Below are 22,963 nucleotides of genomic sequence, written 5' to 3'. Positions count from 1 at the left end.
AGAAATGCTTGGGAATCAGGACATTTGGTTCTCATCCCAAATTTCTTTAGAGCTTTCTAGGGCTCTAGGCATGTCATCAACATCATTTTCTGTGTCTGCTTTTTCTGGCTTAAAATAACTTACTCATTTTTCTATATTGACATCTTGCGTATACAAAATAGCCCAGAAGCATTTACAGGGTCATTAATACTGTTGCTATAACTACTGTAGCCTGCAGTGCAAACCAGAAACACTTATTAGCACCGGCACCATTGTTGACAAAACACAGACTGACTTTGATGCAATTTGACTACTTCAGGGCCTGAATTTAGTAATAGCTTTCTATTAATGGGAAAAAAACAAAGGGGTGGGGGAAGAGATTGTTTGTAATTATTCCATTTCTTCCCCCTGCCACCCCCAGAAAATTTTCCAAGTGAATTCTCAGGAGATGCACAGCACATTGCTGCATTCAGGACTGATACCATTGTCCCAGTACAGTACAGTAATCTTTCAAGTGTCTAAGACATGACATCTGTTGCTTTAGAGTCATTTAAGAGCAGATTGGACAAGCCATGCAGATGTATGCTGGGGAGAGTCCATCCTTGGTGGGTGCTGAAAGAGATGACATAACCAGTCATTTCCATCTGTAAGTTACATGGTGTAGTGGTAAGACCACCATAATTCAATTCTGAGTGATGTTTCATGCTACAAGACTTTCTTAAATCAGCTTATATGAACTATTGAGGCTACAGTTAAAAACATTTTTCAGGAACTGAAATCACCAGGTAATAAAATTATGGCAGATGAACACAGACAGTATTATATACACATAATAGGTGAAAAAAAAGCTCACGTGACTACCACTGTTGCAGAAAAGTGAAATAAAATCATGCATTCTATATTTACTTACTGGTAAAAGGCAGGGTATATTATTAAAGACAGCTATGGTTAAAACCAGTTTAAAAAAAGCAGGATGTGATATATAAGCCTACTCTGAAACTGCAAATGCAGTTTAAAACCATAACCCTGCTTCTTAAATGTCCTTGGGTCACAAACGGCATATTATATTTCCCATTCAGTCTGGTTTCAAGATTTGTATCACACATGTAATACACATGAGTTTTCTTTTTTTCTCTCTTAAAAAAAAAATCATAATAGATAACATCTCTTTTGTTATGTTTCAGGAATTTGGAGCCCCAGCAGAGATTTTTTTTAGTTCTTTCAAATATTAGTACCTCCGGTCCTCCTCAGCTCCGCAAGCCACAAGGAAAAGGCCATGGTGGGACTCTCACCAGACTCTCACCTTGCCCGTGTTGTAGTAATTGCGTAGAACTGGACAAAAGGGTGATTAGGTCATGTCTTCTCCCTAGGACTTGGTGTCTTACCTGAATAATCAAAACAAGGCACTGGCATTAAAAAAAAGGAGGACTATTTAATTCTTAATCAATTAACTACTGCATAATTTTAATCTTTTCCAGCCCCTCATTCAGCCAACACTGAAGAGGTTTCTTTGGTAGATGTATTGTTCCTATGACACCTCCAACACAAACTGTACTTAAGAATGAGAAACTTAATTGGCATCAAGCTTGTATGTGAAGAGATAATTTGTGCTGACCAGTCTAAAAAATTAATCATTTTTACATTATGCAAACTGAAACGAGAAATATTTGGTTATTTACTGTCAAAATAAAAACGAAATCACAAATTTCTGTGCTGAACTAAAGACTTTTCATCCTGGCTGGGACATTGTAAATGAAAATGAAGCCACATATATAAAGGAGGAACTTTATGCGGACAAACTTGATATTAGAAGTAGGTGCTCATCATTTCTGAAAAATGGTGCAAAAATTAAAATCTCCACTTATAAAATATCTGATCAACCACAGCTTCATCTGGCTCTTGCAGGAGACTTGGGGAAACCCCGAGTTTCAAGTTAGCATACTGTAGCTAGAACTGATTTTGTGTCCAGCATATGGCACCTGAGACTGTAGAGGGCAGTTTAAGGTCAGTTAGAAGTTCTTCTAAGAGCTTAAGACAATGTTGTACATTATTTTATGCAAAATTATTCTCATTAAAGTTCATTTTAGAGAAGATATGTACACTTCCCACAGGGCTAAAAATGATGGCGTCATCCTAAGTCTAGTAGAATACCAGGTTCCATAAGCAGAAACCCGGGAGCTGCTCTCTGCTGATAGCTGTGTCTGTCTGGATGATCAACGGCCATTTTGCAAAGTTGCAATCTCACTTCCCTAAATGACGACTGTAAAACCAGAACTCTACTTAAAGCCCCGTGTACGTGCAGCTGCAGGGGCAGTGAAGGTGGAGAACCTCCTTCTTCCCACTGCCTGCTCTGGAAACTGCTCAACGGCCAACGGGGGCAACCCAGCCCGATACAGCATGTGAGAGCCCTCCTGAGCACATCCGTTACTCCAGATGCAACCGCTGTAAGGAAGTATAAGAAACTGAGAGGCTTTTTTAAGAGGAAGATGGAGAACCCACTTCTTTTATTCCCCCAACTAAACATTTCTGCTCCAAAGGATAAATCCTATTACAAAGTCATGAAATCAACAATTAAAGAAGAGCCACATAAAGCGAACAAGCCTGGGTAAGTTTTAAGGTCATGCTGACACACTGAGTGTTCTGTTTACACAGAGGATTCATCTAACATAGCTTGTGGGTATGAATTTAGGGCACATATCGTTTTATCTTTTACTGCAATCCTAGGAATTGTGTACATAAAATATTAATTCATTGTGGAAATATGTTTTAAGAAAAAGAAGCAAAACAAATAATAAACTATGAAAATAAGAAAGGGAGGTTCCAAGAAGTTCTGAGAAATGCTCTTTGAAGTCTGAATATGACCTGGGAAATTTTCTTTTTAAAAATTTCAAATGACAGGAAGCAATACTTCCTTTTTCTTTGCGCAACTTTAAAAGTAGAAGATGCTGAGCCAACTGTTTATGTTCTGTAATGTGAAATTTCACTCCCTCATCTTTAAAATAAATGAAAAAGATACTGAAAATGAAAAGATTTCCATTTCCCTTTGCCAGTGCATCATATGTAAATTCATGCTAAGCTATAAATAAAAAAATCATTAATGTGAATAACATATGTAGGAGAAGTAACATTAACATTACTATAAGCCAACATAGGGGGATATATGATGCAGAAACAGAGAGATTAGGCAAAGGAAATGTGTGAGGGAAAAACAACTTTCATCAAGGTTGCTTGAAAAACTACACCAATTCTGTTGCAGAGCTAAGCAGAAGAGAAATAGGCTGAGCCTTCTCCTGCAGAAGTCTGAATTCCACGAAGGTGATCATCTTGGTAAACCTGGAAACTTGACAAAAGCAGCAAGGTAAGCATTATAAAGACTGAATTGATGGGGATTCCTTTCAGGAAGTGCCTCTGTGACTCAGGACGTTTCCTGCATTTGTGTGTGTGCATTCAGACTTGGCAGAGAATAACACTTTCAAGATCTATTTATTTTAAAAGTTAGCAATCTAACCCGAGCACTACAGAATTATCTGGTATGCATCAAGGTAACTCACCACTAGTGTTTTCACACCACTAAGTGTAGGTTGGATTGCAGATACATTTAAACCTTAACTCATGCCAACAGCATTTTTATTAGTCCACTGACCATATTGAGCAAGCATCAACTCAGAAATGTAGCTGACAAATTACTGCTTACAGGGAAATCATACAGCTCCTTGGAAAGCAGGTTTTCCAAAGAATTCTGTGGTGTACAGGTGCCAGATGCATGTCAAATACTGAATGCATAGTTCCTCAATAATTGCAGTAATTGTTTGAACACTGTTGTCTCCAGAATTCAGATGTTTAAACACTATTGTAGTATTGTCCCTGTTTACAGTATTTCTCATAAAGATGCAGAGTAAACTCTTGGTTTTGTTGACTTCAATAAGAGTGTTAGTTCCTGACTTCAATGGGGTGCCAAGATATCACTGATATATTAAGAATTGCATGTGTAGATATTGACTGAAAAGAAGGAATGAGTAAAGTGCTGCAACTCCATGGCCTACAAAATTTGCTGCCCCTTTCTTTCCATCACAGATCACTTTGGAACACTTCAGTGCTTCCCATGCTCTTTTGTCTTGTTAAGCTTGATGCAACTTGTTTAAGCAGTTACTATCTTTGGGACCAAGATGCCTGCTTTGACCAGAACTGCTTCTACAAGCCCTTACTAATTGTCAACACATAGTAGAAATTGTATAAAGGCCCAAACTCTGTTTCTAAAACTCATGAAAATGCCCATCCAAATGAGAGTGTGTACTCAGGATCTGGAAGACTTTCCAGTCCACGGTCATAGAGGGTTTCATTACTTTCTTTTTTTTTTCTCTCTCTTTCTTGTTTTGCTGCTGGCAGACGCCTTAATTAAATGGTTTTACAGTTCACCCAGAAATACAAGGCATTGCAATGATGAACAAAGGTAAAACAATGCTGAGAATACCCTTTTTCCATGTTCCAGACATATAAAATGATGCTAGGATTGCATCTGAAAGAGAAAGCACAGCCTCCATGGCACCTGCATGCAGACGGTATTATAGGGTGGCATTTCCTACAAAGTACACAGCCATCAATGCATTCTTATAATCTGTGAAGAGACACTTTCAGAGGCAGATACAATAGCAATACATAATTCTCTGAAGAATTTCCCCCTTTTAACAGACTACCACTCAGCCAACTGCCTTTTACCACGTTACTTTCAGCCAGGTGCCTGACTAACAGGGATTCTGCTGTTCTTGTTGTACAGGAGAGAAACTGGTAGATTTTTGCTGATCTATATCTATATGTAGATTAGAGAGAAGTGTAGATTATTTTTGGCAAAACTGAAGGAAAAAAATTACTTGTTTTTCAAAGAATAAAGTGTGATAATAGCTTGAGATTTATTATTTAAGCAATTTACATGGTTTTTATGATTTCCATTCTTCACACAAATACTAACGTAAGTAGAAAGAGAATTTAATGAAACACTGCAGATGGACGGTGTGGTGATACTGGAAATGCCTGTGATCCGTTAGTTTCTTCTCATCTTTAGAAAGTGGCAAAGCTGAACAAATCTGTCTATGATTGCAGCAACGCATTGCCACATCCAGGTGTTGGGGATCTGTGAGGCTACTGGGTTGATGCAGTTTCTGAAGGAGAACCAGAAATTCACACTAAGAGTTTCCAGACCCAGCAAAGAACCTCTCCAGCATTCCATGCAGTTGTGGGTTGCATATATTGTCTGAAGTCATCTGGGTTTATCTTTCACTATGACCAAATTAATTTCTGTAGCTATAGGAACCCACTGTTCCCAGACTTACAGGTCCACACAGTTCAGAGAACTGCACATTTTGCACTTCCCATAACTGAAAAACTCTGTAAGGGAATGAGGTCTCATTTTCCCTGACTCCAGAATCCCCCTAATTTACTGGCCTATGCTCATTTCTTGAATTTCAATTCTCCAGCATTTGTACCTCTCAAGAACTGTTTGTCTCTCCCTAGTTAATAATTTCATTTCTATAAGCAATGACTTCAGCTAGGAGAAATGTGGCACCTCTTAAAATAAAAAAAATTAAAACCCCCTCATTTTAGTTTTGTGCAGCCCAAGATCATTACTGGCTTAAATTCCTCCCCAAAGTGATTGGAATTTCCTTTCATCTAAACTTCATGTGCCTACAGATTCTGCCAAGGGAACCCAAACTACGTGAATCAGGCAACGGAACAGTAAGCCTCCACAGGGAAGGGGGAACTGTATTCAAGAAGTGTTCAGTCCGTAAGAATTTGTTCTAACCAAGTAACCCTGGACAAGTTGCCTATTGATACTTTAACTGTACTGTGCTTTGCCCTCAAATGAAAATGGTTTTAAATATTAATATTCATAAATCACCTGATAAAAATTGACTTCACCTTCAGGCTTGGAACATAACTCCTAGTCCTAGCGTGACACAGTTCATCTCCAGGCTTACTCCAGTTCTGGTCTACAGAAAATACAGTCCAGGTGTGTGTTCAGCATTAATCTATACAAAACCAAGAAAGGGTTTCTCCAAAACTGTATTTGTGTGAATGAAGTAGGGTGTTCTTTTCTTCTTTCTGCATTGTTCTCTAGGGCAGAATATTTGAAATCAAAGTAAAATACATGCAGCTTGACATATTTGATGAAGAATATGGGGAGTTTTATAAATGGAGCACAGTGTCTCAGAATGACCTGACATTTGAAATATGTTTGTGGTAAACAAACAGGCTACGTATGCTATTACCCTATAAGACTATCACCTAAACCATATTGCTACAACTTTGTCTTCAGGCCGTAGAATTTCCCATGTTTCATTAAAAATAGACTGTGGTAACAGCCTCAGGCTGAGTGCATTCAAAACCACATCTCTGCAAGAGTATTTTTAAAGTTCAAATAGGTGACTGACCTGGTTCACTCATGAGTTTTACCATACTGCATGATCTCAATTCCCTTAAAGATTAGTAGCACAACATAAAGACTGAAGAGACAAATCTCTGCTCTGATGTTTTTTTAAAGAGGGGGAAAAAGTACAACTCTGCAGGAAAAATGTCAGAAAAAAATTTAACCAATGTTTCTGAAGTCCCTAAGAGAATGAGCTCCTTTAAGTAATGTGATCTAATCACAGGTTTTGTGAAACAGTCCTGAGCAATAACAGTAACAGATAACATGTTACAACAACTCCATAAATACACAATATGCACAATTCTTCAAAAACGCTTTCTGTTTCTTAAGCAGTGTGTCTCCTGAAGAAGCAGTGAAATGGGCAGAATCTTTTGACAAACTGCTTTCTGAGAAAGGTTAGTAGTTTCTTCCTCTCTGTGCAGACTGTTAGGATGGAAAATTGGTGGAAAATGATGGAAAATTATAAAATCCAGTTGTGCACTTAAATAGACCTGGCAGTTACCTAAACTAGGTATGATGGGTCAATTATAGCAGCATGTGTTTCTGCTCTCCTCATGTACTTAGGGTATAGCATGCTGTCAACTACTGAAAATAGTTGAAAATAACTTTTAAGTTTCATATTTTATTGAACAAAGTAATATAACAGACATCAAAGAGTTCCTTCAATAAACAGTAGAATTTCATTTGACTATTGCTCAAATATTCCTGGCTGCAAGACCAAACCTTAAAAATGAAAACATGTTCTATGTACTTAAGAAAAGACTTTGTCACTTCTGATACAATTTGTTTCTAAAAGAGTGATAGGATCAAAGCCGACCGTCATTTGAAAGGGCCTGTTGCTTTGCATAATTACCAAACGCACATATATCCCTCCTTCCATTTTGGAGGGACACACGTATGATAATCCAGTTAGAGTGCTGGACACTCTGTGCTTTTCAGATCTGTTCCTTTGAACAGTTGACATCAATATGACTGCGTTAGTTCCACAGATTAAGCATACTTGGGAAAGAAAATGTCTTCAGCATGATAACAATAGGATAAAGCAAATTGTAAAGATGATAAAAGCCACTGGTTTTAAATTGCTACTGGAGAACAGTCTGCTTACAGGCAAAGATTCAAATAGTGTTTCAGTCAACTTAAATTGATATTCAGCTGGAATAAAGCCCGTCACTTCCACATACATCAACATGTTTTGATTGCTTCTATTTCTAAATTCTTGAGATCTTGGTAGGGGATTTTTACAGATGCTGAGAATTCTGCAGTGGGAGTTACAGCACGCAGGGTCATAATGAAAGAACTGCACTTATTTTAAAACACTTATGTATTTCAAAATAATTATCTACAATGTGATGTAATTCAAAGGGAGCACAACGTGTTTTGTTATCTTGCACAGACTGAAAAGAGTAACTGTATGATAAGGATATATTTTTTTTAATGCAATTCAACATTCTATTCTGTAGCTGGATTGGATGCCTTTACAAAATTTCTGAAAACTGAGTTCAGTGAGGAGAACATCGAGTTCTGGATAGCTTGCGAGGATTACAAGAAAAGCAAAACTGCACATGAACTTTTGCCAAAAGCTAAGATCATTTATGAAACATTCATACAGAAAGATGCTCCAAAAGAGGTACAGTAAAAATGTTCTTCATTGTACACAGAATTTGATAGCTGCATCTGATGAAGTCTGCTTTTAAGAAGTGCATGCCCAGAAGCAGGGGCAGCAGTTAATCCTGTAGTTACTGACGTAAGAAGGCTGTATCTTAAATGTCAAGCTCTGGAAGGAAATCTGTAAGCAATTGCATAGAGTATTCTCACTGTCCATACTCCTTTCAATACCCCCTCCATGTTAGTCTTCTAAGTGTAGAGCACGAGCTTAAATATTATACCACAGGAATCAGAGATTCCTAGTGCTATGTAAAGCCAGGATATATATATACACACACACACACACACATACAGTATATTTAAGAAAAAATAGTGATGTTAAATGTTAAAGCTGCAATGAGACATATCGGCTAGCATTTGTGGAAAACGTATTGTCTCTTTATTTAAAGTTACCTTCAGAACAACAGATTTATTCTCCCTTTCTCTTAAACCAGTAATTATCTATTAAATTATTACATAACTAATATTCAGAAGCTTTTAAATAAGTAAAAAGACTAAATGAAACTATTAAATTAAACATATCCTTTAAAATAATAATTATGTTTTAAGCATGGACTTTTCTTGATTGACCCCTCCCCTCTTTCTGTCCCTCAGCTCTAATTGCATATTCTTGGTATGTTACTGTCAACACATACACAAAAATATGTTGACGTGTCAATCCTCACCAACTCTAAGGCCTTTTTATATTACTATAAAAGTGCAAAAAGTTTTCATATTTACAATTTCTTTTTACTGAAGCATGTTATAAAGGATTCATAAATGAGAAAAAGGACCATTTTTTGCCTGCTCTAGGAAGGGGATGAGCAGTTTGGGAGATGATGAACACTCACTGAAATCACAATCAGCCTCTCCAATAGGTCTTTTGGATTTACAATTTCCTGTAATTCTATCAAGTTTGAGCAGATCAAATATGTCCCTTGCCAATGCTCCTTTTCCCCTATATTCTTTTTTTTTTGGTTTGTCAGAATAGCAAAAGTGAAACACTAATTGCTGCTTCATTGTAACAAGGGTGAAAAAGGTGTAATTCTCATTTTAAGAGAACAATTGCAAAATGATGCAATTTCCACTTGTAATTCCCATAGATTATTTAAGATTCAGATCTCCTTTTCCTGGGAAATGTCCACTTTCAAAGACTTATGTCCCTTTTTATTTCTTTCCTTGCTGCAGGTATTTGGGGTGGACCTTATGTAAAAAGAAAGCCCCTGAGTTGTCTGAGGTAGAACCTGTTGTTGCCTATTGGTCAAGCTATGAGCAGTTATGGCAGGGCATCAAGTGCTGATACTGTCAGCGCTTATGCGATTGATGTCAGCAAAAAGATGAGCAGGAGGAAAGCTAGGGAGGGAGGAGGGTGTGGAAATCGTACTTTGACTAAGAGTAATGTAATGATTTCTTTATCTGTCATACTTTTGATTTGGTGCGTGTAGTGTGGGTGCTGTTGTTGACCTTAAGCAGTTGGCTTTGGTGAGACTTCCTTCCTCGTCTTCAGCTGAGCAGCTGAGACCAGCCAACAGCATCTCATTTCAGGCCACGCAGCTCTGGAACTTGCATCTTCTCTCCAACTAACTTCTTGTCCAGCAGAGCTCTTTTACACACAGATTTCTAAGTGTACAGTTCGATAGGATCGTAAAATCTTAGGTTTGATGAGTGGACTATTTTATAATCAGTTCTTAGATCTAAACTATTTGTTTTAACTAGCTTTATGAAAATGACAGGTGTATCTCAGTGAGGAAAGAAAAAGCATATTATTGAAGTCACTTTTTGACTGGATCAACATTTTAAAAATATATTCTATCTTATTTTTCAAAATACCATACTTAAATCAGTGCCTGACACTTTAATAGAAGTCTCATACTAATTAAATCTTCTCAGGATGAATGCAATGGCACATGGAATAAATGATCATTTTGATATGCTTTTCCCATCTAAAGCTTCCAGAAACCCACTGAAATAATTTTAATATTTTAATTATTAGAGTTTTCTCACCATCCTACTACCAAAACTGTACAAAACCCCCAGAAATTTTAAATATTCATTAACATAGTCTAATGATACAAAGTTCTACATAAATCCTAAATGAGAATGGAGGGAGTTCTGTATTAGCCTGGTGTTGCAAAGCCTGACAACTGCAACTGTATGAAGATCACTATTAGAAAGTTACTTTTAGTCAAACATCAAACTTTATCTTCTATTTTGCCCGTTTTCCACTGTACCAATGACACATCTGTGAAGACTTTCTGACAGCCATTACTGAACATGAGCATACAAATTAATCCTGTGGTTTTAATATCCCATTGTATCAGGGATTCAAGGTCCTCTTAGCAGAAAAGACTTTCACCAAAGTACAGTTTCATTGCTGTGGATAACAACACAGGAAGTGCGGAAATGCATGAATGTACGTTAACTAAATACCCTTTTCCTCGTTCTCCAGGTGAATTTGGACTTTCAAACCAAAGAAGTTACAAGTCAGAACATTGCACAGCCCGTCATCACCACCTTTGATACAGCACAAAACACAGTCTACAGGCTGATGGAGCAAGACAGCTACCCACGCTTCCTAAGATCTGATCTTTATTTAAATTTGGTTAAGGGGAGAAACCCCAGTCGTCCTACCCTTAGGAGACGATCACGGTCTTTTACCGTCAGTGATTTCCAGGGTGTACGACCAGACTTTACCGTTTGGTAACAGGGAAACTCAATCCTCTTAAATTCTAGCTACTGCAGCAACTCATATGTGTTTTAAAATCCAGATCCTTAGCAGGTGTAAATGAGTGAAAAGAAAAGTTACATGCTGTTATACCAGGTTAGAGCTCTGTAGCCGGTGATTTATCTCATTTATTATAGAGAAGTAGGCAACATATTGGCAAGACGTATCATGTAAAGTTTTCATACAGTATTTTTTTAAACTCAAGCAAGGGCTGTAATTGTATTTGGAGGAAAAATTTGAGTTTCCTGCATAAAAATGTTGTATAAAATGCCATTTGATAATATCCACCATGTATCCTGGGCCCATATGATTTAGGACAGAATTTCATCACAGTTAGAATCTATGTACCTAGCCTTTGCACATATTTATGTTTCTGCAATATTTGCCTCACTAAGCACAGAGTATTTGTGCTATTTTCTCATACTGCAAAACACACAGGAACATTATTAGGTATAATGTAAAGTTACTTGGATTTTAACTACAGCCACTGCATAATTAAGATGTAGCTATTGCATACTTAAGAGGAACATAAGAATACCTATTTAAATTTTGGGAGTATATTTCGTACTGTTTTCTTATTACATGTGTCTGTTCTCTGTATTTAAATTATGCTGTATAGATTAGCTTTGCCATCAAATACTTGTATTATAATTTTTTGCAACCAAGTAAGCAGCAACAAAGGGCCAAGAATGCTATTTTAACACAATGTGTGTCATTAAATATTAGGTCATGTGTATGTATATATATATATAAAAAATATTTCTACTTTTATTTGTAAATATTCATGGTATACCAACTTTGTTACTAAACTTTGTTCTACATTTTTTTCCTGCTTTTTCTTTTGAAAAAGAATCTGAAAATTAACAGCTCTTGAACTCAGGTAGAATAACCTTCAGTTCTGCTGGTCATTAATATACTCTCTATGGTTATAGAGGAGGAAGGAGAAATCTCCCCTTTTTTTTCTTTACTATTGAAGTCACACATAGCCTTTTCATAGTCAGTATATGCAGTTACCCTGTCCTTTTCTTTCAAAATTGATGCAGACATACCTTGAAGCATGGGGCAGTTCTTAAAATCTTAAACACTGGTTCGGTTTAGCAAGTGGCTGCAGGATTTAATTGTAAGTATGACTGGTATATTCAGCCGCTTTGCATGGAATTTAAGCTTTCTCCCTTTTCTTCCCCTTTCTGTAAGTGGTCAAAGTGAAGAGGTTTAGGACCTGAGGATGAGACTTTATGTTCATTACTAGTTCAGGGTATATATATGAACTGCTTGATCTGAGGGTTTCTGTGTCTGCTTCACTAACTTTCAATAAATCTGATCTTCTTAAAAAACTGTCAGGATTCAGTTTATAACTAGTACATTGATGAGTAAAATGTGAAGACTTCACTTCACTTATAATTCGATACCAGGTGTAATCCTTGCCATTTCGATCAGAAGTGTTACTGTGCACAGAGACCCGAACTCACCAGGAAAATCTGCTGAGCTGCAGTCAGCTGGGAAGCACCTCTTAGCCCTTAGCTTCACCTGGGTAATAGACAGGAAACCCATCGGTAACTATGACGAGTGTGATCCTTGCTGGTTTATTCCATTGTCCTTCCCTCATCCCAAAACTCCAGACTGTGTAAGCAGTCAGAACCTGGGCACAGTGATTCAGGAATAACTCAAATGTTTTTAGTGGCGCTGATACTCTATTTCAGTCTCTTCATCAATATCAAATAAAGCTTTGGAGCTTGTCAGCCTCCATTTTTTATGAACTGTCTACACTTCTATTGTCATCGTCACAGGTGTCACATGAATGAGTGAATGGCAACTCTCTAACCCAATTTCATTGCTGAAGTCAGTACATTTTTCTGGATAGATTATTTACCCTTGTTCTTTGACTGTCTGTCTCTTAAACATGAATCAATTCTGCCAGAAACGGTACTATTTCTGATTTGGAAATCTCTAATATCACCAACAATGTCTGGATATCAGAGTTCTCAGATATTTAAAAAATGCATGTTCCAATGTTTTGCATTACTTTGTTAGAGAAAGAGAACAAATTTGAGAACAGACCCATGTGAGCGTTAACAGCGGGTCTGTTGCAAGACAGGTGTAAGACCTACACATTTGCAGCTACATTCTCCCCCAGTGTGATTATGTTCCTTCATACCAGCTGAGAATCCACACCTTTACTCTTGCCATAGATAAAATAAATGAAAAAAAAAGTATATTTAATACGGTTCCAAAACCTAAACAAATGACCAATGTAGTACCCTGAGTAAGACTTTTTCTTCTTAGCAAAAAAATGGCTGTTAGTCAAAAGGGTCTGTAATGATAAATATAACTCAGCAGGCACCCTTTGTTTCGTTTCATAGACGCATGGAAAATTTTGCTTATCTCCAGGGAGGCCTCCCTCAAAACCATCAGTCTGTGGTACTGACAGTGCTAGTCCTTCTTATGAGTTTTATAATGAAAACAAATAAGATATTCCTGGTAGCTATTTATGCATGTATGTTTTTCAGAGATAATTATGAACTGTAGCTGAATTTACAGCAGACTGATACCATGGGAACTACTGTAAAAAAAAAGTCAAGATAAATTCAGAGAAAGGAAGGCAAAGGGCACAAAGATAAACTAAAATGACATAATTATCTGGCAAAGGGTTTTTTCTAGAAGAGGTTCCTTTTAGTGAGAGAAAATGAGTGCTCTACTGTTTAGCGCTCTACTGTAATTCTGGAAGATGAACTAAGCATAGATTTAGTACAAGTCTGTGATGCTGTTCCAAGATTGAGTTAGACAGGATTGATCAGACTAAGGGCCAGCCCTGCACAGATGTGGTTATAGTATGAACCTTAGAGTAGTGCCAGAGAGCATAGTCGGCCTTCTCTAGTTTTGGCAGAATCAATGCCATAGTTACATAAAGCCTCTTGTTTAGCTGACCTGGTGCAAATAATACATATACAAAGCCTATTGGGCAAGTATTTTTATTTGGGATTATTTTATGTAGCAGCTTTTTAGATTTGTACGTGCCATTCAGCATTCAGTAAGAGCTCTCAAAATACTCCTCTTACCAACACAATAATTTATCCTACATAAACACTTCACTTTAATCCTTACACACGTGATTTCTCCAGACTCAAAGCATGAGGGAAATAATCTGCCGACTTGTATAGCACAAAGGTTTGTCTCCTGTTTCAATACTTATGTCTAATTAGATGTTTTAAATTAGCTGAATTATTATCTACTGTTATTATTTAACTCAAAGGAGATAGAAATACACATACACGTATCTTCTTTGGCTTTTGGGATTTGTTATTGTTCAGAAGGCAACTTGATTAATTTTTGAACTGACAAGAAACAAGAGGACTGAAATCTAAGATAAAGAATCTCAAAGATAAAGATAGATTTCCATCTTCCACTTAAGTAGGCGTTCGGTAATATGGCTCTTACATGCCTTTATGTGCTACAACTTATAAGTGACTCACAAAAGGCAGATCATTTTTCTCTCCTTTTTGTCCTCAGCTGCTCAACCTGCCTTAATTAACTACTGCTATGAATGCAGTTCCCTCTCCTTTCCACACATACTGTCAAAAGACCTCAACTGAGAAAAAAAATTGCATGAAATCATCTTCCTCTCTTCAGTGATTCATATAGTCATAAACTTATGCCTTGCTCAGATGCCTGTCCTAGATCCCTCTCAGTTTTTTGCATTTTAGTCCAATGCCTCCTGTGTGGCCCTGTGCCAAAGATAAAAATGTATTTCCTCTATACACCATCTGGCTTGCTGCCATTCCTACTTTTTTCTTGTTAATGTCTTGTTGTCATCTTCCATTTTTTGTACTCTGAGCATTTAGGGCTGGTCTCATAAAAGCTCCCTCTGGTTTTATACCAAAGCTTTTCTCTCTCCTTTCCTAAATGGCATCTTTTTGCATCACCTCCTCATAAGTCTTCTTACAAGAGGTTATCTAGATGCCAAGATTTACAGTCTAGCCTCTATCGTTGCCTTCTCTATGAAACGTTACTGAAATTAACTAGCATGAAATACAATCCTATGAAAGTCAATTTAGAGTTTTCAAACAGGACAGAAGATTAAGCTGAATCCTAACATAAGGACAACCCTGAACTGTTGTTTCTTCACCATGCAATTTGCTTGTATTTTAAAAACTCTCCTTTCTTCTCAACTTTCCAGATTAGTTTTAAATATTCATCCAGGACACGAGCTGTGATGAATAATCTCCTAGAAAGTACTAAATGAGAATCTTCAAGGTTGCACATTTTCTTGAGAATTGTTTCCAATCCTCTTCTAATGTAGGTTTGTGTTTGTATAGTACTTGGAAATCCTGTATATGAGGAGCCCAGAATTTTGACAGATTGTTTTTGAAATCAAAACATTTTACCTCAAGGGCATACTTTGCTTGGGTGGAAAATAACAGCTAATTTTCTTATGCAAAACAACTCAGTGGCATACTGAAGACACATGGAATTATTCATATGGAAAAAAAAAAATTTTTTGTGAGTTGACCATGCTGTGCAGTGCTATTGGAAGGCAGACATTTACATAGTGCTGAGATTAAAATGTATTTGCATCCTGTATGACAGGCATTTCCATGTTACTAGGATGCCAGCAGTGCTCAGATCATCTTGGCTTCTCCCAATATGCGAAATGCAGTCAGGTCTGTTTGCTTGAATTGCTTGGATCAGCAGAACATTAACTTTCTTTTCTGCTGAGGTTAAGCTATACAACACTATCCAAGCAAACCTGGGTATGGAATGGATTTAACAGAGGCCAAGTGCTGAAGGGCAATGACACATTGAACCTGATACAGGGTAAGCACCAGCACACCAAACCAGCTATTGGGGAGTGTGACCTCTTCTCACGTTGCACTCAGGTGAGTACAAGGCAACCCTTTTAGGAACATATATAAATGAAAGTGATTTCTTAGGTTAATACGCCAACAGTTTGAATGTGAGGAGTTGTTTTATACTGTCTATTGAGATTAGTATCTAGCTCAGATGTGGGTCAGAGGAACAAAAACTGACATGCCTTATTCCCCTAAACAGCCAACAGCTTTTCATAAAGGAAGATAACTCAGTGAAACTAATGCTTAAAGACAGCTAAAGAATAAAAGATGAGTAGCAGTAAAAAGTCAAGCAGTAACCCTAAAAGTTCAGGAGATTTAAATATTTAATAAATCAGTAGTCCTTAGCAAGTAGTATTGGCACAGGAGGAAACATTCAATCAATCGACCCACATCCTCTTCCCTCCAGTGCTCACTCTCCTATGGCCTGTCAAAGGCAGAGGACTCAAAAAAAAAAAATCCCTAGCACAGTCCTCAGAGTTATAGAAATGTTAAGCCAGAGGCCTCACAGATAAAGTTTTTAAAATACATTAAAATTAGCTGAGCAGGTAAGGGCCTGATCTACTCTGCAAGTCCAGTCTGGATTATTAGTGAAGGGAAGCTGCAGACATCAGCAGTGTCAGCTGGACCCAAATTTCCAAAAAATTTAGAAATATTCTATATCCAATTTCCAGACCATCCCTAGTACATATTCATATTTCTTTTTGTTTGCTTGATACTGTTTATTAGGAATAGCTAATATATTTGCACAAGCAGCTGATGCATTTGTTTTAATACTAAGATCACTTTTTCTCATATGACATTTCAGTAAAATGTTAGAGTTTCTTTCCAGAAATTATTAAGTTCCAAGCAGACAAAGCATATGGCAATACTACCAGCTACTTATTATGGGAAGAGGTGACTTTGTCTAACTTTGGTTAGTGTACTTGTGATATTTGTACTGGGATAATAATAGCAATAACAACCCTATTACCTGCTGTGTACCTGAAGTACAATCAGCTTATGTAGACTAAGCAGTCACTGAACAGCACGTTACACAATGGTGAAAATCCCTCATAGCTTCTTTGTGCTTTTGTGAATTGTGAGGGGTACTCCATAAAATTCAAAAGCAATCAGATTACATCCATCTAGTTATTCTGTGTGCTAGTCAGAATACTTGTGGCTTTTAGTCTTAGCAGCTACAGAAGGATGCTAACTTAAACTGTATCATTCAGACATCAGGCAATTAGATAGAAATTTTAAAAAATGCATCTGTTGCCCTTTTTGGAACTTTGATTTTTAAAGAAGTATATTGTCAGATGATTATAAAAAAAATAGGCACAGATCCTGCAACCCTCCCTCTCGTAAATAGTCTCACAGGAGTTAATGGGACTATTATGTAACAAGAATGATATTACCTCTTAAGTAAAATTGTTCAATTTATAATCACAGTTCTAAGGTGGGTGAATAGTATAATCATAGGGATTAGAAACAGGGTAAACCAAGAAATGAATGGAATCATCCAAGAATTGATGTGTTGCTCAATTTGGTGTCATCTCTGTCCTCATAACTGCACTAACTTTACTGGCATTACACTAAGAAATCTGGAGAAAACTTGAATCATGCCTTTATCTATAATTTTGTTACTTGACTGAAAATTCAAGACCTATTTTGAACTGCTCCTAAGTCTTAGTCACTTCTCAGCGAGAACCTAGGGCACTTAAAAGCAAAGTCCCTTCCTAAAAATAAGAAGACATGTATGTAAATGCCTGCGCATATTTGCAGAAGAACCTTCTGTTTGCTATGATGGAAAGGTAGACCAGCAATCACAAAACATAACATTAGGAAAAAAAGTACTATTTCAACAATAATTGGCAAAGAGACAATCTCACTGTTAGAAAATTCAAATAGTAGTTATTTACAGTTTGCCAGGCCAGAAACTCTACAAATAAATATTGTTTGGATTTTATGTTATGTTTATCCCCTTTTACGAAAGCTCAAACCTGGGACTGAATCAGTCATAAAGGACTTAATGTAAATGCAGATGCTGAAGGTTTTCTCTCCACCTGTAAGATGCTGATGTTAGTCTTACCAGTACAATGCATAGAAGGCTTTTTTTACACTGCACAGTACACACTTCTGTGGAAATAAGAGAAAATAACTAATTAAAGAAAATAAGAAGCACTGCAGACGATCAGGATGATAATTCATATTGCTCTCCTTCTGTTATAACTTTCAGAAGCAAGTGGATGCAAAGGTAAGAAATTGCAGAAAGGACTCATATTTTGCTGCCAGGAATCTTTTTTAGTATTATGTAGGACTGAAAGGGCTATCTTGGGTCATCATTTCTAGTTTCTTATTGTCAAGGCAACAATTTTAAATAATCTCTTTCATAAATATAGGAAGCTCTATCTTTGATGTACAGAGTAGAAAGGACGAAAATTCTACTGGGAGACTGTTGAAAACAACACTTTTTCGGAAGCCTTCTGATTTCCAGCCTAAATTTATTCACTGACTGTTTATATATATTTTTTCTTTTGCCAGTATGATCATTATACCAAAGCAATTCTTTTTTTCTCTGGGTTACCCCTCCGTATTCACAGAGAGCAACCATAGTTCCTCTTTGCTTTCATTTTACAGACAAACTGAGGTGTTTTATTCTTCTTCTGCAAGACAGTTCAATTCTCCCAGTCACCCCAGTAACACACCTCCCTATACCTGTTCCCATCTGATTTCAACTTTCTGGAGCACTGTTGACCAGATTCACTATTTTTTCTCCCATGTGAAGTTCATCAGATAATTTGGCCTGAAACTTTAACAGATCTACAAAAGGTGAGGATAAGGAATTACCCCTTAACATTGCTAAGGTCAAAATGTGGCATGTGGTGCTTCGGTTTTTCTTTCTTACCTTAGAAGATAGACATAGCTAAAATAAGAAAGACTCTGTCCTCAGTCAGGCAGAAGGCAGCTTTGTATGTGACTATACTATATAGGAAAATAAAATGGGACCTAAACTCTTGAGTCTGCTCTACTTGGTGTAAAATATTTTAACTGAGAAGACAAAAATCCCTTATTCTGCAGGTTGGGACAGCTGGATCCCAGTTCCTGAACCACTGGAAGTTTGTTAATATCAAGTGGAGACATTGAGAACCAGGAAGCTGGGTAGGGCGAGCAAAGGGTTAGGCAGCACGACAATATTTGGAGAGAGGCAAGAAACCAATCAGTAAGTGAGGGACAGCAAGGAACATACAGAGAAAGAAAAGAGCTGGGGAGGAAAAATTTATCAAGAGCAAAAGACAAAATTATATGAAAATGTTTTTGGGGCAGAGGGATGCTCCTAGAGGATGGCACATAGAATGAAACATCAATAAGAATAGAAAGAAAAATCACTGCCTTGGAAGTATCAAATCCTGCATGATCCCATGATTTGTAACAGCATCAATGTGCAAACGATGGCCAGCCCAACTCTCTTTGGTCCCATTGTGATAAGTCTTGTATGAATAAACAAAAGAGACAATGGCTCAAGGGCCTCAGACCTTCAAGACATATAAGGTGATGGATAAGCTTTACAGATACAATAGGAGAGTAAATATAGTGAAGAATTTTCTAGTTGTGTGCACTGAACCCATTTTCCTTTTTTCTTTTCCACAGCCAATAAGCCAAATGGTCAGTGAGAAAAATCACAAGATGATTTCTCTGTTAAGATGTTGTTCAGAACATAAATATGTATTGAGAGATATTTTCATATAAATTGTTTTTAATTAAAATTACTTTTGGTAGATTAAGTTAGAACAGCCACTGTTTAAAAAAACCATGTTTCTGAAAGAAATAATTTTAAAGGAAGTGTTAAAAACAGTTTGTCAATTTGCATTGTACTGTTTGGTTATTCCCATGCTAATTGTATTGTTCCTGCTGTCACATTACCTTCAGCTTGAAGATCAGTCAGAAAAAAGAAATTCTGCCCTACCTGTGACAGTCAGACAGTGGAACAAAAAATGCCAGTGAAGTGAGTTGTTGTTTATGGCTATTTTAATTGTAGGAGATTTATGGGATGGAATGATCAACTTCTGAATAATCTGGACAGCTTTTATTTTCCTTCCCCCTTTAAATTGGATATGATTATTTTGATTCCTTGTTGTCAACTCTGCTCACCATTCCCATTCAAGTGAATCCCATGAGGTCAATGAGATAATTCTCGGAGTGATAAGTAAATATTAAAACAAATAATATTACCCATGAGCAAGACAACAGAATTAGGTTCATGTTGTCTGTTTTATCCTGGTCTTTCATTTTTCTTTTTTGTTTGACAAAAAAGCTAGTAAATATTTCTGAACAACCTGAAAAATTGCTACGTATTTGATAAAACTTTATTACAGTTACTAAAACAAATTCTCTGCTGATTAATTCTGTCAGCACACGGTGTCTCACAAAGTACGACATAATGCTACGTTTAGTTTTCATTTGTGTTTTCGATACTGACTGACTATATTTGCACTCCAGTTTCCTTCATGAATGTGTGCATATATATCTATAAATATGCATAATTTGATTATTTTTGTTTAAATATAATTTTGTGCAGTCTGGATACAAGTAAATTGACAGCTACATAAAAAGCTTGCTTGGTAAAGGTGTCAATGTCACAATCTATTGTAATAATTATAACTACAGCTACGTAATATGGTGACATATATAATCTCTTTATAAATTTACAATTAGAAAATACCATTACTGGTGATGCTGAGAAATTGCCGTCGAATGCAGCTCTCAAACTAACCTGTATACTTCAGAGAAGGGTTTTTACAGTCGAGCTCTCAGAATACCTTTAGGAATATAAAGTATTATTTACAGAATTCTAAGGTAGGTTCTTTTCAAAAATATTTTATACAGAACAAACTGGTCCATTTATCAGACTCCAGAGCCTTTTAGCTCCTAAAATACCTATTTTTAAAGTTAGTATATACACTAGCAGAAAGTCAATAGTTAACATAAAGGTCTTTCCATAGGTGATTTCAGACTCCAGTTGGTCAGATGGACAAAAGCATAGTGAACTTCACTTCAAACGTTACTTTAAAATGCTTTCCTGATGGATGGGCATCATGACAGCCTTGAGAATACATGCTCTTATAACGCCAGCCTAGAGGAAAGAGCAGCACAGCAAGTGCAGGCAGGTGCTGTGTTTTAGCAGAGCCTTTTCCACCCTGTTTTCCACTCACCCAGATTTCCCACCCTTCATTGTTGTGGACAGTGTCTGTGGCTTGTGATGCTTTACTGAGTCAAGGATGACCTGCTCTACTTCTTAATTAGGATGAACTCCTGTCCTACCTAAGGGATGTGAATATAAGACCTAGTCATGAGATAGAAAAGAATTATACCCCATGAGTTTGCAGGTCTCAAACCAGAAAGACCAACTGAGAAAAACCTTTCAGTACAGAATGACTAACCTCCATGAAAATTAAGTTGTGAGGTTTTTCAGATGGAAACAGGGTCTAAGTGAGAAAACAAGATTTCTCTTTCTGTCAAAAGTCCTGGAACTTGTTTTGATTTTGCACTGAAACAAAACGTTTCTAAATTTTCCAATTTCCCCTTTCTTACTAAATGAGACAGTTGACGCACACAAATCATTCCAGAGCTGCCAAGATGTCAAATGACATAGAATGTAAATTCAATTTCAAATCCCCCTGCCTACCATAACCTATATATGATACATAACCAGAGAATTAGAAAGTTGGTTTCCTTTCTCCTTGTCTGGTTAATACCTCTCTACTGTTTGTATAAAATGTAACAGTTTCAACAAAAACAATATGAGATACCCATCTATTTAATTATTACCTACCTCTCCAGGTATTCCTGCAGGTATTCTAGAGTTGACGTGTCTCCTATTCTCCTTATAAAAAAATTTATATCCAAAATAGGAAAAAAACCAAAATTAATTACTTTGCTCTGGCCTTGCACTTTGAACTACTTGTTTTATTTCAAGATCACATTTGCAAAATGCTAGTAAAACTTTCTTCATTCCCTTTAAAATTTTATGTTTTTAAAAACATATTAATATGCATTAATTTTACTAAAATTTAAAAAACATTGGGATAAAACCTTCTACTAAGTCTGCTCTGAGTAGATAATAGGGTATCAGCTCAATAAAATTATTAATCTTTTACTACCTGTCTTCAGAGCTCAAAAATTTTAGCCAAGGACAATTGTAAGATTTGAAATATTTTTTTCAAAATTTTCCTTAAAAAAACTATTTCAAAAAAATTGTGGTTAAAAACCACTGAACTGAGGTTTCTTGAAGTATTCTCCTTATTCTAAAACAAAATATGAGCTAGGTAACCAAACAGATTTATTCCTGCTTATTGCCAAACAGTAGATATGAGACTGATGTTCATTTGTGGATGCCTGAGGCTGAAAACTGGCCAACCACCAAAAAAATGAGAAAATCAGATAGAAAAACTGACGTGCAGGAAAGAAGGTAGGCAATGCTGACATCTCCACATGTGTCTGACATTTTCACAAAATGTTTCATTTTCAAGAAATCATGTTCTTTCAAGATTTCATGGCAAAAAGTGCAAGCAATAACAATAATGCTGGTAAAGGAAGCTCTTTTTCTCTGCTGAATGTTTAAATTAAAAACTCATACAATGGTAATTTTAATGAAAACATAATTTTTCAGGAATAAAAGACAGGTTTCTTTTATCTATGTACTCGATGGACTAAACTGAATATGACCGTTCTTCCCAAGTTACAAAACCCCCCATATTCCATGCATTTAGCACGCAGTTCCCTTATCTGACATGTTTTTGCCTGTCAGATCATGCGGCTGTCCTCTGTGACCGCTAAGCCTTGCTTCTGAACCAGCTTGAACATCTTCAGAGCACCCAGGGTCTATTTAGTAAGAGCAAGGGTCCCCACTTAGTTCCGTGCCTCATTTCTAACAGAAGCCTACAGCAAGTTACAAAGGAAGAGTCAAAAACTATGAATTTACTCAATTTTTTATACCACTGAGAAACTGAAATAATGCCTATTTATCCTACCACTGTTAGCATGATAAAGTCTTAGATAATTCTACTCATTCCAAGCAAAAGGTGTCATATAAATTAATGGTTAATCCGTTTGAACTCGAGAAGAAATTCAGTACACACTCTACAACATTAATATCCTCCTATGCTTTTATTATAGTTCCACCAATCGCAAGCATTACTACTCTCTCCTGGACGAATAATCAAGTTGCCAGTGTCAAATAACACTGTACTTTATGAGTGTATATGGTTCTCTACACTCTAAAAAAAATGTGTCATGCTTTTTGTTGACTTTCAGTTATTCAGTGCATAGGGTAACATGAGTTACTCGCCCTGCTCCCTTGAGGAGGTAGCC

General features: G+C 36.7%; 1 protein-coding gene across 2 annotated transcripts; it reads left to right on the top strand.

Moving 5' to 3' along the window:
- Positions 1-2,254: 2,254 nt before the first annotated feature.
- RGS18 (regulator of G protein signaling 18) lies at positions 2,255-12,522 on the top strand. 2 transcript variants are annotated; one of them, XM_074876776.1, is made up of 5 exons: positions 2,255-2,584; positions 3,236-3,337; positions 6,731-6,795; positions 7,861-8,027; positions 10,494-12,522. In XM_074876776.1, exons 1-5 carry the CDS (start codon positions 2,466-2,468, stop codon positions 10,746-10,748), a joined length of 708 nt encoding a protein of 235 aa, XP_074732877.1. In that variant the 5' UTR covers positions 2,255-2,465; the 3' UTR covers positions 10,749-12,522. The 2 variants fall into 2 exon arrangements, with proteins under 2 accessions (XP_074732877.1, XP_074732878.1); XM_074876777.1 differs by having other exon boundaries at positions 2,256-2,584; positions 6,734-6,795.
- The last annotated feature ends 10,441 nt before the right edge of the window (positions 12,523-22,963 follow it).

The sequence above is a fragment of the Strix uralensis genome, chromosome 8 (assembly GCF_047716275.1).
Source record: "Strix uralensis isolate ZFMK-TIS-50842 chromosome 8, bStrUra1, whole genome shotgun sequence".
Taxonomy (NCBI): Eukaryota; Metazoa; Chordata; class Aves; order Strigiformes; family Strigidae; genus Strix; species Strix uralensis.
Note: the sequence above shows the minus strand (reverse complement) of the source record. Positions and strands in the feature narration are given on the sequence as shown.